The sequence below is a fragment of the Perna viridis genome, chromosome 3 (assembly GCF_037379345.1).
Source record: "Perna viridis isolate PV_CMFRI_1.1 ecotype Kerala chromosome 3, ASM3737934v1, whole genome shotgun sequence".
NCBI classification, from domain to species: Eukaryota; Metazoa; Mollusca; class Bivalvia; order Mytilida; family Mytilidae; genus Perna; species Perna viridis.
Window position 1 is genome coordinate 44,646,259 of NC_142447.1, and position 17,212 is coordinate 44,663,470.

The window sequence follows — 17,212 nt, forward strand, 5'->3', positions numbered from 1 at the left end:
CCAGGTGCACCGGTAGGGTAAGCGTCCTCTGCTTTTCTAGAAACACCCGCCGAGTTGCTCATAAAAAGTCAAGTCCGGGTAGACAAACGAGGAAAGGAAAACTATGACCCGTTGAATAAATCCGTTTTCATGGTGCAGATGGATACACCATAACAATCCACGAGTTCATGATGACGACCATAAAATTTCAATAGTGATGACTTCAATCTTGTAGCAATATTCCAGAACTTATTTGTTAGAATTTTAACGCGATACAAAAACACTGCGTAGTTACGGCAAGCTCTGGCATAACGTAAACACTCCATACACAGGGGCTGAAGGGATGTTGCCACAGATGAAAGGAAAGTTGACAATTCCGAATGAAAAGTCATCACGTTTGTCGTAAAGTTTGGTCAATAGTTTTCCTTTACCATCGATTTCTAAGTATATGTCAAGATATAAGGCTGACTTCACAATGTCTGTAGAATCCTTTATCTCAAGTTCTTTTGGGTAGATGCGATGTATCAAATCCCCAAAATTAGGATTGTTTAAAGATAATACGTCATCTGTATAGCGGAAACTGTGATTGAAGGATTTAGCCAAACGATATTCTTTCTTGTTTTGTAAATGGAGTGTAGCAGAGTGAGCGGTATAGAATAGAGTTTGGTTCGAATGTGATGAAGTCCAAGAGGTTTTTGTATAAAAGGATGAAGACCGCCTATGGAGACATAAGCTCACGAACCATTACGTGTAAAGCCAGTTATCCAATAAGATTAGCCTGTTTTAATTATATGCAGTAAATGTTATTATTGTTTTTTCTTTTTTTTTCTTTTTAGTGAAACGCTTGGTTGACTTAATTGTGGATGTAATTTAACCTTATTGATTGTGTATGTATCTTGTACACGCATGTGTCTGAGGATAATAAAGTATCTCGTTTTGTCTTGTCAGTTCATTTTTGTCACATAAATGTGTTAAAGGTGGTTTCTGTGTAGCAAGGGGCGAAAATGTAATACAAATTTAAGTTGAAATGTACTGTGAACCCTTCCTATACTTCTAATATCTTACTGCTCATTGACGTTTTGTCGAAATCAGCTACATGTAATAAGACAGTATTAGAGGTAATCGTTATGTTGTTTATTGGATTTTCCCCACCAATCAATCAATGATTGAATGTCTCCAATGGCAAATCAAATAATGAACAAAAACTACAACAGTATATCAATGCATTTCTTTAAGAAATCGATTTATACTTTTACAATCATATGATACGATTTTTTTTGTCAATCTATTTCTTGTTGATGAAAAAAAACATAACCCACCAACATTTATTCAATGGTAATGATAATCATAATTTATTCTAAATTTTACATATACCATTTTGAATTAATAAAACGACCAATGCTTGATCTTTTCAAATTGAATTGTTACCATAGTGTAGTGATGCATTTTACATATATTGACCGACTTTGTGGAGGTACATATAGGGAACCGAGTTAAACAAATCTCTGAAACTATCAGTACCAGTATCGCATATGTATTATGTGCCATTCTGTGTAAGAATTTGGCATTGAGTGACACGTCATTCTTCATTTTTGTTTTTGTTTTGTTTTTGTTTTTTGTTTGTTTTTTGTTTGTTTTTGTTTTTGTTTTGTTTTGTTTTTGTTGGGTTTTTTTGCCTCAAATATATTCAATACATCTAGAAGTCAACCGCAAAGCTATTTAAGTTTAACCATAAGAATCAGTGACGTAAATAATTTTTACTGCTTATGTAGAGAAAAGGTACGGGAGAATTTTTCCATTGTGCATTTCATATAAATTTGACTTATCAATATTTTTTTAATGGCAAACGTTACAAACCCTTTGTTGGTTATTTCTGGAGGTTATGGGGAATAAATACTTGGACAATGCAATAAAATCTTGTTTTTTTTCTCCACACCTTATGCACACTGTGTCTGATTCTTAGACAGAGAATTACTTAATACACAAGATAATAATCACTTGGGTAATGGTTTCACACTCCTTGTTTCTCGTTATCATAAGTCAGCTTCATAGCAAACGGTTATTAGGCTTCAGTCTGTGTAGTAAGAATTTCATTAATTTAAACTAGGAGCGATTTGGAGAAGTCGCTTACAAAATATTGTTCACGACTTAAAAGTTATATAAAGCCATGACAAGTACAGTGTGCCAAATCGCAATAACCTTTAAAAACCTCTGTGGTAATGAACACTAGGCTGACTTAAATTCAGCATTGAATGGACACCGCGGTAAATGTTTAAACTTAATAAAAAATCACAATGTCAAATGGCTACTTCGTTTCCCTTAATACGGAGCGTCTTGTCAGTGCTAAATTGACCATACTTTTGTAAATAATATGTCACTAATTTGACAGAGATAAGGACCTAATCTACTTCCAAAGACTGTGATTTATTGCAAAGCCAATGGTAGAGACGAAAAATTAAGTTATAGCCTAATTTAGACCAACTATTTAATAGATCGCCACGTCAAATTGCTATGATTTATCCCCGGAATGTTGACGGGAAATATTCCGGGTTTTACATTGTCTACAACGAAATTATTTTCCAATAAAGAACATAACTACCTAATAATTGATAAAATCAGGAGAGAAATTATGGTTTATTGTTTGGACTGTGGGACTAATAAGATTGGGTTAACATTTCAGATTTATCAAGCAATTCAACCGTCACTCAATTCCAAATCAATACAACACCAGGTTTAGGGTGTATTTATTTTCTTTTGCAAAAGGTACTCTACTAAACCAACAAAACACCAGACGTAGTCTATGCGCCAATAGTCAGAAGACGCAAGATAAATGGCGTTTTACTTGTGTTTGACATCTTTTATCTTAAGTTCCAAACTCCACTTAGCGTCTCTGAAACGTTTAACGTGTCATATCGGAAACGGCAAGGGAAAAAAACGGAAGTACTGAAAACAAGATTTTATGTAAACAAATCTAAGTAAGAGAGCAATCGGATTGATGTGCTAAGAGTATTAAACAAGCGCACGGTGTTTTTTTTTTTTGTTTGTTTTTTAGAAAGTTCCAGATCGAAATGCTTGTGTCTGATTAAAAAAAATATTAAACGGATAAAATGAAATCAAAAGATGAATATCCAAAACTAGAAGTATAAGAGTCAAAAACTAATTAGTTTTTAAAAGTAGTCCGAATTTATAGAACACACAAACACACACGCGCAGAGATATTTTTGGTTTTAAGGAAAAAGTGTGAAAATTGTAAATTTTGGCAGAAAAAAAAACGCGCAATAACTCATTTATGAATGTTGCATATATGTCCTGTACAAAAAATAAAGCGCTGAGATTACAATTATTTAGGTAAAAGTCGTATGAAATACGAAAATCGTTAATTTCGGCGATAAAAAGAAAATAATTCCCAAGGAGTTGTCATATTGCTATTAATTTCAGTGATCTAAGATGAGATAAACACATTAATTGGACATATTTAGATATGATCAATGCTTTGATTTGTTTATGCTCTATTCAGAGAGGTTGTTGGTATTGTTCAATATATATCTTTATTCTCAAACCGTCAATTTACATTGGTACAGAGAAAACCAACAAGTACATAACATACACATTCATGAACAAACACAACTATTTACAATATGTACAAAACTGTGACAAAGTGACGGTACAGACAGAAAGTAAGCCAGGAGATCAAACAGTGTCGTTAATATGTTTAATAAATTTACATAAATCGTTCAATAAGTTTTTGTTTTTACTTGACATTAGTTCAGAAAACTTAAAGATGTTATTATGAGCTTTCATATAATACCTAGGTAAAAGTCTTTTGCGTTTTCGGTTAAATTTATACATTCAAATATATAGTGGCATTCGTCTCCTAATTTTTGACATGAGCAGAGATGACATTGTCGGTTTTCTCTATCTATATTTTGCCATCTGCCTTTTTCTATTGGTAATTGATGGTTTGTAGTTCTGAACATACAAAATTTTATTGCGTCAGTTTTCTGTAAAATATTAAAACATTCTTCAAATTCAAACCTTGTCTTAAAGATTGTATAATTTAATGCTTTTGGAGAGTCAAACATGGTTGAATGCCAAGATTGTACGAAAGAGTAATCAAGGGAACCAAGGTTATAGCGGTAATCAAAAGTATGTAATCCAGGGACAAAGACCAGACTTGGAAAACAGACACACAACAAAGAACACAAAGTAACTAAAATCATACATACAAAGCAGCAAAAGTAAATGAGCAACTCAGACTCCACCAAAAACTTGGAGCATGGACCAGGTGCACCGGTAGGGTAAGCGTCCTCTGCTTTTCTAGAAACACCCGAATTGATCTATTAGTCTTTGCCTCACAACACCTTTAAGCCAGTTAACACTTTCGAAATTTTCGTTATTCCATATGAAAAACCACTTTCATTCAAAATTTTCTGTATAAAAGACACCCAGCATAAGAATAAGTTGTGTTCCTTGAATTTTTTACATATTTTATTTAATATGCATGAGATTTTTGTCTGTTTACCAGATACAAGTCTTCCCTAAAATGCAATGCACCTTAACTTTATATCAATTTCTAGTGGGTATCTACCCAGCTCACCGTATATCATATAACGAGGAGTGGAAGATTTCAAATTTAAAAAAAATTGACAGAATTTCAAGTGAACTCTTTCCAGTACATGAATGGATGAAACTCATCACATACCCAATTTGTCTCTCACCTGTTAGGAATCATATGTACAGTACATTTACAGTATGTGGCTAAACTCCTAAGATTTTTCTTAACATGATTTGTTGCATATCTTGATGATGTTTTTGTCGTAGTTTAATATATACTCGTAAGCCTTTCTTTGGTTAGGTAGGAAGCCGTCATACTAAAATTTATGACAAAAGATATGATTTTTACTTACTTATTTTCAATTCAAATTTCCATTCCTAAATGGGGATATTCCTGAAGTACCTTCCTATGATGTTTACATTTCGTCACTGGCCTGTTTTGCTGGGTGCATTACATTTGGGAAAATCGGGAGATTAACAGGTGTGATGTTTGGGCTAAAAGAGAATTTCAGGCTTAAATCTAGAATTGCGAAACGGAATCTGATATAGGAAAATGGCTGACAAATTTCTTTGGATTACCAGCAGGGGAAATAGAAGATTGTTTTGTTGATGATCTCATTCAGCCAGAAGACAAAAGATGTGATCAGTTTGCAGACTATGTTCTTCAAAACTACATCACAAGCATCCTCCCAAGTCAGGGTTTTGAGTCCACCGTCGCGTTTGAGGGTGGACTCAAAACCCTATATTTTTATTCATTGTTGTTATAACTAAATTCACTCCTCACGTTGACGTACTCCCAAATAGTTAGAGTGGGGAAACGCTCTCGGACCCACGTGGGGTCTGGGAGAAGGCCAGAGCGTCAACACAGCGGTAGGACATACTCTGACTGAGTTCTTCGGTCAGGTATCCCGAAGTCAGGGCTCAGCTACCTTCTACTTACAGGTAGAATGGTACTATTTCTTATTACTTTAGGTTGGCCTTTTGTGTACCCTACTTAAGTAAATACTTCCGGACACTGTGATTGGACAAATTGTGCTGATGTTTTATTAATTCCAGGCTCTAACATTATTATACTTTTAAAAAATTGCATTATATTTTTTTAAAACCATTTTATTTTTTTTTTAAATTTATGTGCCATTCTCAGAAAAAGGGGAACTTTGACCCCAAACATCATCTGTTTAAAGTACCAAAAATGGAGACGGTTTTGCTATGACTTTGATCGCAATTTTAGTTAGATATTACTGGAAAAAAAAAGTCAATTTATAGCTCCGTCATTGTTTTAAAGATCTTATTTTTTTTCAAAAGTTTCAATATTGTCGCATATGTGAAATAAATAGTACCGTTCTACCTACTATTACAATGTAACTGGCATTACTAACACAATCCCGTGAAGGGCGGTCGTGCGAGATCCGTAAGGAGTGAAGGCCGTAATTACCCCCATTCATCATATAACTAAATTGCAGACTACAACGTACACCTTTAGCTATGCGCTCTAGAAAACAATGCCAGTATAAAAAGACGCGAACTTGATGTTTTGAAATATGTCTTCGAATCAATGGGAAAAATGAAATCAAACACCATCACTAGACTTCAATTTGTAAAGTCAGTGAGCTTCAAATTTAGGACCAGGACTGATATCTGAGATCTTTAAGTTGTGATGTATGTTGTGCATATTTTAACGTTTTAGTGCTTTGAGTGAAGACATATTCTGTTCATTATCATTCTTCCGTATTCAAATCAAATACCTTTAGATTAGCCCAAATTTTACTAAAAATTTAACATTTTACTTTTAGCCCAAATGTAACACTTTCTTCATCCAAACGTAACCTTTTTAGCTCAAATAATACTGCAGTTAGCCCAAATGAGGATCCACCGTTTTGCCCTTATTTACAATAAAGCGCCAGATTTTAAAGCAAATAACAGATTCCTAACAGCAATGCTTTTACCCCTGGGGTATTGATATTACAAATTTCCAAAAACATTAAATGTTTCCACCAAGTTACAAAACTTCGATATAAAAATATAGTAGCACTTTCTGGTAGTATTGCCATCATATATTTAATGTAATTATGGTCCGTACATTATTAAAAAAAACCAACAAAAATCCGATTCGCTTATTAATTGTCCTTTAGTTAATAGAATTATTCGTAAATGATACGATTTTCAAAACATTCTCTTATCTTTGAACCTTGCTTTCTTCGCAAATGGAGATATTCGACCACTGATTGCGTCCTGAAAACTTAAGCCATTTCTTTTGGTACAAGGTCACCTGTTGGTCTTCAACGAGGAAACTCTCACACCACAAGGTAGACTGTAGCTGATCCCAAAACAATATTATTTACAGGTACAGCGCAAGAGTTGCCATAAATACTCCAGCAACATAATAAACTGAAAGTGAAAACAAAACAAGATATACAGAGGCCAGAAATTACTGACTTGGGACAGATGCAAAAAAAAACGACGGGGTAAAGTACTTTTGCGCGATCAATATATTATTGAGTGAATTTTATGGTTTAATTCGTTTATTGTTTCAGTTCATTTCGGGCCTAAAATTAAAGAAGGTTAAAATAAGTATAATCCCTTCACAGATATATGTGCCTGTTATTGTCTTTGCGTCGTTGTATTACTTTAGCTGTCAAGGCCTTCCCGAGCTTACTTAGTGTGTAGTTGCTGAAGACCTTTTGGTGATCTCTGAACGTATTAAGTATATAAGCCGATGCATTTCATCATATCCGTACTTTTTTTCCAGTTTGACCTTTGAAATATTTGCCTGTTAAGTATTTTACCCGCAATAACAGAAATCATGATTGAATGATGTGCAGTGGGTGTTTCCATAGAAAAAAGGCACTAAAAGACTACATTTTACTATTTTCCTCCTAATTTAATGTACGACAAGAAAACTCTAAATGAAAATCAATGCATCTATCGAGCTAACTAGTATGTTATTTGTGAACGCCTGATGAAAGACCAATACATACAATTACATAGTGCAGTTTATCCTGAAAATAACTTGGGTTTGTCGAAAAATGTTTGTACTCGTCATCAGTTTGAAACTTTCTAGTGATATTTTCAGTGTAGTTGTATCACAGGGGCTTGCTCCTCTATCAAATATGTAGCCACACTAGTATAATATATACTAATGGGGCAAGCCTCTGTGGTTGTATGAAAAACAAATACTAGTATTCAAGTTTTATGCCATTCATTGGGGATGTGCCAATCCCATTTACAGAAACGAACTTGACATGCTGTTTTTTTCTACACAACAATGCACATGGCATAAGCAACAAGATGAAGACATTCTCTCTATCTGTTAAACTGATCCATTCTCTAAAACTTAAATCTTAACAAATTAGTGATCAATCATTTGTTGAGTAATTTGTTTCTTTCATTATTTTTGTTAAAATTTCTTTCAGTTTGGTTTGAAATATAAATTCATAAAAAATCATCTTACAAATATCATATACTTAATATCTGTGTAATCTTCTTGTAACAAAATTAAGTAGGATGAAGTCTGTGTAATTACAATGATAACATGTCTGGATTGGAATTAGGGAGAAATTTGTGTAAATCATTATTCTACAATAACACCTGGAAAAGTAGATTTCTACTTATCAAATATAGGACACCTCATCAATTATACAAGAATGCAGATCATAAACATATGAAAACACGAAAGGCTTAAACAAATTTGAATTAACAGAAAATAAAGTGCCCTTTAAATGCTGCTTATTACAACTGTAGATCTGTAAAATCTTGACATCACTTCCCAGCTTGTAACTTATCTTAATTTGGATTTTAATTAAATATTGATACAACATGGTTTCTGACAAAAAGCAAATGCAAAAATAAACTACCAAATAAAGTACCAGTAGGTTGAGCTGAACAGACATCAAATTAACAAAAAAAAAAATAATAATCAGTATTCTTTTATAATTGGTTATATGTGGTTTTCTTAAATAAGGACCAATTTGAATGAAAATATAAAACTGCAACAAAAAGTAATAAGATTAAATAAACAAAATATTAAGATGCAAGTCCCATATTTTCTTTAATAAAAATAGCATGGATTTAATACAGTGTACTTATGACATTAACATATATTTAAATTTCAGCAGTAACATGCTTTCTGATTGGATAAAATTGCTTGTCCATCATCTCGTAGACCAAATTTTGTAATATGACTGTGATGTCATCAACCCTTTTTAATGATTTACTCCTTGAATTTAGTATTAAAATTAAATTATAAGAAATGGCTGTTTTATTTTTGCGGTCTATTTGAAATAACCTCAATGCCCCTTGTGCACACTTGAAAATAACTTGCTATGCAGGTTATGGATTGTGCACGATGTGACTGAGGTTATTTCTAGTCTCAGTATCGTATTAATTTTCCCATTAACTTCTATAGTGAAGTGCATATTTTCAGGGTTTTTTTTTTAAAATATGTAAATTGATTCAATAAAACTTTCACTTATGTAGCATTTCTAAGGACATGTGAAAAAGAACATAGGGTGAGTCCATGAAGTTTGGACAGAAAAGTAGTCTAGAACCATAAATAGCCATTTTCTCTACTTTCACTTTCGTTTTGTACTCATTAAACCAACCTTTTCAGTGGAACATTTTTATGGTATTATGTTAGATTTTCATTTAAAAAAGCTTGTCATCTTATAGTGTGATGTTTGCACTATTTTATGCCATTGTTCATATCTTTTGACAAAACATTAGTTTGTAGAGAGGCAAAAAGAAAATGCACTATATTTTTATAGCATCCATGTTTTGACGTACACCCGCTCAGGGATATGCAATGCCATACTGGTACCTTCTGGCATATTACAAGTTATGCCATGTTGAAAATGAGTTACCCCCCTTTGTGCTATATTGAATAATTCATTTGTTTAATGACTGCCTCATTATTCCTACATGGTTGGATCAAAACCTATAAATCAGTCAGAACCTTACATCAGCTTACACCATTTAAATTACGTTACCTTGTATATAAATTTCAAACAGATCCATTCACCGGTCACTTTGTTCATATACACTATTATAATATAATATAATATATACACTCCTGATCAGTTCATGTACAGAAAAACAACATCTTTTCTACACAAACTCCATAAAATTGACCAAGAAATATAGACATGTATTGATTTTTTTTTATAACAGGCATATTTCAGTCTTTTTCGGCTCCTAATGAATCAACCATTCTTGTCATATTCCTGCAATTCCATCTCAACTTATCTTTGATGAAAAAAAAAACTTTTGCTGCAAAAATATTTATACCTTCCAATTTGTACTAAAAGAATAAGGATGACAGAAGAAGGTGATGTGGACGACAGACCAACAACAAGAAAAAATGCAAAAACTTTGCAGTTGTATAATAAAAATAAAGAACTTGTAGAGTACTTAATAAAAGTCAAAATGAGACTAACATGCATTGACAAAATGGCAGCGAAATCATTTCCTTTTATTATAAAAAGTATATAATAATGTCATTGTGAAATCATTTAATATTGCAATGTGTTCAAGAAATGAAATAGGTCCTATCACATACATTGTATAAATCAATATTACAAGTACCAGTACAGGAGGGATTTTATTGTTATACATATACCGAGAAAACACAGGGTAACTCATTGAAACAAGAATTAAAAAAATCAGCTATCAATGTTACATTTTTTTCCCTCTGGAAATGAAAAGTCATCTTTACACAGAGAGCCAATTATCAGAAGGGAGATAATTCTAAAAAGCTGAAGATCAGACAATGCCAACATGTCAGTAATTATTTAAAAAAAAAACAATATAAAACTATTTTAAAAATTCATTAAGATCAACTGATTTAAAATTGCAATTAAAGTTTATTAACATGTACTTGTGTACTTTTCCCATAGTGCAGCCCACTAATTAACCCATATCCATCACAATATTTATAATAGAAGTCAAAATTAACAACAATGTCACAATATAGTGCACATTATGTCTTTGGAATAGCCCAATCTTCTATGGAAATAAACATCAGTCTAGTTTTAACCATTTCCAAAGGTCTATTCTTTCCAATCTATTGTCCTAATGAGAAATAGTCCACCACATCTTCATGCAATGAAATCCAATGGTCTGTTAAAACCACCTCTTCTGTTCATGTATTGTCTACAAATGGATTGAATATGGTCTTAAAAAACGATAAATAAATAATTTGAAACAATAAAAAATGTGTATCTAGCTAACTAAACAGTAAAATACAAAGGTCATTATTTTTTTCTGAAGTTATAATACCATTACCTATTGATGATCAAATTTACACTTTCTTTGTAAAGTGTAATGACTCTTAATGGTAAGCATGTGTAAATATAATTATATTTCACAAATATTTTCGAAATAAGTTATGTATTTTTTCATCTTTTGAAAGGTTTTTCATGTAGTTATGAATTCGGAATTAGCAGAATGGACTCCAAATTTAGGTTAACAATCAATATACCTGTATCTTCTCTTCTTTGGTAAGTATGCTACATAAACATCGTTGCCGTCAACTTTTTTATTCTATATGGGAAACAGACATGTTTAGTTTGTACACAACATTTAATGTGAAAAAAAAATGTAATCTGAGCCATAATTCCTAATCATAACAGAATTATAAAATAATTAATTGGAGTGAATAACCAAAATATGATCATGTGTGCTGAAAAAAAGCTAAGATTAACAAGAGAGCTCCCAGGAGCCTGAATCACTCACCTGGTTAAATTTTGTCTTCAAAGGCAATAACTTTAACAAGATGTCCAACAATTTTGACTCAAAAAGACTTTGATAGGACTTATCATAAGGATCATTTCAGCAATTGAAATTTTCTTTCTATCTATTATAGTTTTCAAGAAATTGGCTGAAAACTGTAAAAGAAACCCCAAAAAAGTCATTTTTCATCTGTCAAGGGCAATAACTCTTACAAGCAGTTGTCTGACAACTTTGATCATTTGGAGACTTTTGTAAGCCTTATTAAAAGGGTCATTTCAGCAATTGAAATAATTTGGCTAAACCTAACGGTTTTGGAGATGTAATATGAAAAAAACTACTGTTTGACCCCTATGTTCTATTTTTAGTGATGGCAGCCATGTTGTTCGACAGATCAAAATATCCCCATGTGTATTCTATGTAGGATACGCAAAGGAAAATTCAAACCAAGTTTGGTTCCAATTGGTCAAGTAGTGTCAGATAACTCCAACATGGCTTAACAGATTAAAATGAAAATTTAACAACAGATAGATCTCATCATGCTTAACATTTTACCAAATCAGAATTTGGCTAAACCTAACACTTTTGGAGATATATGCAAAAAAACTACTATCTGACCCCTATTGCTCTATTGTTAGTAATGGCAGCCATATTTTTGGATGGATCAAAAATCCTAAACACAACCTTTGTGCAAGATACCCTAAGGAATATCTGTGCAAAGTTTCTGAAAATTCCATTCTGTAGTTTCAGAGGAGAAAATTTTTGAAAAATTTTTCACAGTTGATGACGGAAGATGAAGATGGACAATGATGACGGACGCCAAGTGATGGCTAGGTGAGCTTTAATTCAATACAATAATAAGGAAGAGATATGCATTTCAGGGAAGTTACCAGAATCCTACAATCTCAATGTGGTCTTCTGCTGGTGATTTTTCCTCACCTCCAAATGTGTGTTAATATGTACATAGGTAACTAACTTTTTTCACCGATCTCCCTCGCCAAGAAGGTGTGTGTGGTTTAATGAATGCACAGAATACACAGAAGAATACAATAAATTCAGGTTACAAAAGATTACAGCAAATCCAGGTTGTCAAGGTATTTGAACAAAAATAAAATTATGAACTAAGGAATGTTGATTGTCCTCTGTCATGCTAAATTTGACAAATGGATACATTGTACTTAATGTAGTAATCCTGGACCTGTAAATTGCTGCCCTCAAAATAAATAATTGTTTTATTTCAGCTGAAGCTATATAAACCATTATTTCAACAGAAGCCCCAATTCTTAACCTTAGAATTTTTTCATAGTAATTAATATAAAATCAAATTTCACCTTTGTTGTATCAAAATTAGCAAATCCCATCAGTTTGGCCATTTGCTGTTCTTCCTCTGACATACCCTTCAGATCTTGAGCTAAAAAGTTGAAGAAAAGCAACAGGCCACTACATGTTTGTTTTAACATGGTATAGTTAAAGAAATGGTTTTTAAATATATCATCAAATATTGTTAATTCAGGAATAGCAATAATAAGTTCAGGATTTAGTTTCGAATGACACAGTAAATGAAACTTGCACATGTGCTATTTGTAATATTCAGCATTGAATTTGATGATTGCAAAAGATATTGACACAACTAAGAAACTATTCTACCTTTACTGGATCAAATGATCATTATTGAAGAAAGAAATAAAACTTTTGAAAAATTTATAGTTTTTGGATATTAGTGTAATATTAAAATCCACTTTAGTCCAAGTTTCTGAATTGACCTCTGACTCTTAACGTACCTGATATTTTTGATGCGTGATGTTGTTTTGGTGGTCGGCTTGTCTGCCCATGCCCATGTCCATGATCACTTCTATCTTTTTCTCGTCTGTCTCTGTAAAGAAAGTGAGAAACTAAATAAAATGATGTAGATTACTGACATAAACATAAAATAAATATCTTATGATTATCTGACATGATTTTTCCTAAAGTAAAACATACAAAAATGTTAAGTTTTCCTGAATTTCACTTATTTGGTGTTTACTGTTCATGATTTAAAATTAAAAATGTTGTCTTTAACTATATTACTAATGTTTGTAGACATTTTTTATTGACAGGGTCAAACATATGAATGCAGCCACTTGTGATCATAGGGCTTTGGTACACAATTAAATCATTTTACCATGGATAATGTGAGCTACGAAAAAAGTGTGTCATTGTTAACATATGGTTGTGCCCCCTTTAAAAAAAAACCCACATTTGGCACATTTTGAAATAAAAATTTAGTACCTATGTTTAGGGGATCCAGATCTTGAGCGATGTTTTTCTCTTTCACGTCGAGGTGACCTCCTTCTTGGAGATCTTGACCGACTTCTATGACCTGTACAATATAAACAAGAACTTCTGTGAGCAAGCTCACAAAGAATATATCCCCTAGCTTCAAATGGACTTAGATGTAAAACACTTGTTGGATGATCTCTCTTTGGAGTTATCCAACAGTAATTATATTCCTCAATGCATTTACATATGACACCCAATCTTCCGATTAAGATTAATCAAAATCCCTTGAGTGGTATAGGAAGAATTGCACTTACAAGGTTTTACCAGGTAAAACTTTTCATTTGAATTATCTCCCTTTGGAGTCCTCCACAGTAATTACATTCCTTCATGCACATCTACATATGATACCCAACCCATACCCAAAGCTTGTTCCATTCAATCAAAGCAAAACTGTAGGTACAGAGTATATAACGATTCTGAAACCTGGAAAATGATTTTCTCATTATCAAAAATAACCAAATGTAATTACTTAACATGTGTTTGAGTCGCATGTCCAATTAAAATCAAAAGTAAATAATTGCATAATCCTGATTAGAACAGTTCTGAACACAAAGAATGGTCTTACGATGTCTTTCTCTGTCTCTTGACCTTGACCTTCTTCTATCTACAACAAAAGTCAAAACGTACATATTTTATGTAGCTATATTTGTATTCATATACATGTATATTCAAGGTTCAATATAAATTACACAATGGATTGCACCAATATGTGATTGTATTACTTTCTTTTTAAAATCTAACATGTAAGAACATGTTTCTTTTAAGCATGCTCATGCCAAAGTCTTAAATAAATAGCAGTGCTATTGGTCATAATCATAATGAACAACCCCGCAAGTTATCAACTGTTTTACAAAGTAATTTATTAACCCTGTGATAATTTTAACAAAGCATAAGGTTGCGCTAAAGAATCAAGACTTCAAAAAGTTAGGAACTACACCTGAAATTAGGTTTGACCACCTGTTTGGGGTTTTACTCTTCATGGTATTTATTTTTGTCCATAATAAAATTAGAAAGTCTGGAAAAATTGTCATATTTCATTCAAAAGTGGGATTATATATTGTATTTGAAGTATATTTTCTGAAGAAAGTATACTTTTTATTCTAATACCTACATATAAATAGTTGTCGGCCTTGAAATATTGCATTTTACTTGGGCTTTCTTCTCCCAAAAAGTAGGGTAGCTCAAATAACCGAAAACCAGATAGAAAATCTGAAAACCAGGTGAATATATCAGGAAACCTCAGTAAAGATCATTTTTGGGAGGAATAATAGCTCAGTATGTTATTAAAACATACATGTACAGTACTTGAAATAATTTTGTCATGAAAAAAAAAGGTTTTTTTTATGAATATTCCAACACATTCTAGCTACTCTACCCAAAGAAAGTCAGTAATAAGCAATATGGTGTCAGTACTTTCAAATAAGTCACGCGTCTTTCCAATGCCATATTGATTATTACAGACTTCTGTTGGGTAGTTAGAATGTTGTAATATGCATAAAAATAAACAACTTTTTATGAAAAAACTTATTTACTGTATATTTAAATAACATAGGAAGCAATTTATTCCACAGAAAAATGTATTATATTGAGATTTTTCGATACATACACTTGCTTTTCAATTTTTCCATCTGGTTTTTAGAAGAAAAAAACCCAGGTTTTTGTTAATTTGAGGTACTGCAAAAATTGCATCACCTATTAAGGTATTTTCGTGCAGTAACTTTTGAAATAATGAAAGTTAAAACATACTTCCGCTGCAAAAGAAGAAAAATTACACAAATATTTCCACTTAATAGCAATACTTCATATTTAGAAAACCTATAATTTTTATAATGGAGAAAAAAACACCATCTCTAGTCAGGCCATCACTGGAATATGTCTCCTCTTTTTGAGATCCAAACACTGTAGATGACAAACAAAATAGAAATGATTCAAAGGCATGCAGCTACAATATAGGTTTGCGACAAACTGGTATGTACCGCAATACATCTAGTGTCTCCAACATGATACAGCATTTAAGTTCGAGAAGCCCAACTCATAGAAGATCAGAAACAAGATTAATAATGTTATATAAAATTATTTATTCCCTAGTTGCCACACTAAAACAGACTGGTTAATTCCACCTCTTAAACAGCCAGACACATACACTCATTATCCTTCCAAATTCCTCAGTGTCAGACAACAATCTTTCTTTCCAAGAACCATCAAATTTTGGACTAGTATACCAGTAAACATTATTATGAGTGACTCAGTTGAGTCATTCAAAACAGACATTTCAACTAACACTTAGTTACAGTCATTACCTATGTACATAGTCAGGTAGGTAGCTGCCGTTAGGCAAAAAAGCTTTTGCCTGCACTTAATTTTGCCAATTTTTTTTTTTTTTTTTTGAGATAAAATACATCCAGGAGACACATATATGATGCTCTAAAACGCTATCTCCATGACCATGGTCACGGAGCTTCGGGGGGGGGGGGGCGGATATGTAAATAGCATGCACATAGAAAACTGACAGTATCTTCAGCGTGTTGAAGTTGGTCAGAAGATTGTAAAAGTAAAAAACGAGCGGATAATCCTAATTTGAGGTCTTGTTCACCCTGTCTTAAAATCGCAACCTGTTCAGAACAATAAAATACGATCCTTCGATGGAGTGATTTAAAAATAATGCATCTGAAGAAATAACCATCAAATATGTTTGAATTACAAAGCTACAGATTTCTCTAGAGTTCAGTTATACCTCTTCTTGGGGATCTAGAACGGCTTCTTGGCATTTTTCAGAATACACAAAATCTTCCCGGAAGTGTTGTATGCTATTGTAAAATATAATCAAGCTCCAAACGAACAAGAAAAAAATCCGTGTCGAATAGTTTTTTTTTATTATTGCATAAGCATACATATTTAATTTAAATTAGAGACACGAGACACGACGACAATATCCTGCCATCTAAATCATAAGTAAAAACATATTTGTTGCATAATCACATGAGAAGCAGCAGCAGATTACACATAATTGTTTACGCTAAAATAAGGTGCCAACCAATTTAATGATTGGAATTTTACGCTATTCCGTCATCATGTAACTAATCTTAATCAAAAGAACACTATTACCATGATTTTTTTTAATCACAATGGACACAAGTGAAGGTATGCAAGAGGTTGAGCGTGGATAAAGAGGGAGAAGTAACATGAGCCAGAACTTGACTCACCATCAAGTTGGATAAAAGTATTTCTAGGTCTTTGGTGTAAAAATGTCGAATTCGCAACCTCCAACACCGCCTGAATGATAGACCTAGATCAGTTTTATGACGAAGAAGCTGCACAGTGGGTTTTGTTTTATATGCAAATCGCATTTACAATGCTTGATACAGAACTAGGAATAAAAAAAATTCGGGTGACGTTGCGTACGTTGTTTGGTGTCGCATTCGAATGAACCGGAGCTGGTTACGAAAACTTAAATGTTGCTATTAGAATGTAGAGTTATCAAAGGAAATATAGATATTAAAATGTTCGAAAATGGTTGTTGTTTTAGGATTACAATCATAAATCTTTGAAAGATGCCATTAATGGTGGAGGGAAAGCACTATTCGATCACATCAACGTTCATTTGCATATGTACGTCGCAATACAAAAAGGACGTCCA

General features: G+C 32.7%; 1 protein-coding gene across 1 annotated transcript; it reads right to left on the bottom strand.

Annotated features, from left to right (window-relative positions):
* Positions 1–9,984: 9,984 nt before the first annotated feature.
* LOC148622425 (U4/U6.U5 small nuclear ribonucleoprotein 27 kDa protein-like) lies at positions 9,985–16,413 on the bottom strand. Its single transcript, XM_088572320.1, has 7 exons — positions 16,310–16,413; positions 14,141–14,179; positions 13,525–13,615; positions 13,038–13,129; positions 12,588–12,667; positions 11,009–11,070; positions 9,985–10,680 (listed from the first exon to the last, which is right to left on the bottom strand). The coding sequence occupies exons 1-7, from the start codon at positions 16,341–16,343 to the stop codon at positions 10,626–10,628; spliced, it is 453 nt and encodes a 150-aa protein (XP_088428446.1). The 5' UTR covers positions 16,344–16,413; the 3' UTR covers positions 9,985–10,625.
* Positions 16,414–17,212: the final 799 nt, after the last annotated feature.

Coding starts and splice junctions, on each gene's coding strand:
- LOC148622425 (XM_088572320.1), bottom strand. CDS start 16,343: ATGCCAAGAAGCCGTTCTAGATCCCCAAGAAGAG. Junction 14,180..16,309: donor TTCTAGATCCCCAAGAAGAG/GTATAACTGAAC, acceptor CTTTTGTTGTAG/ATAGAAGAAGGTCAAGGTCA. Junction 13,616..14,140: donor AAGAGACAGAGAAAGACATC/GTAAGACCATTC, acceptor TATATTGTACAG/GTCATAGAAGTCGGTCAAGA.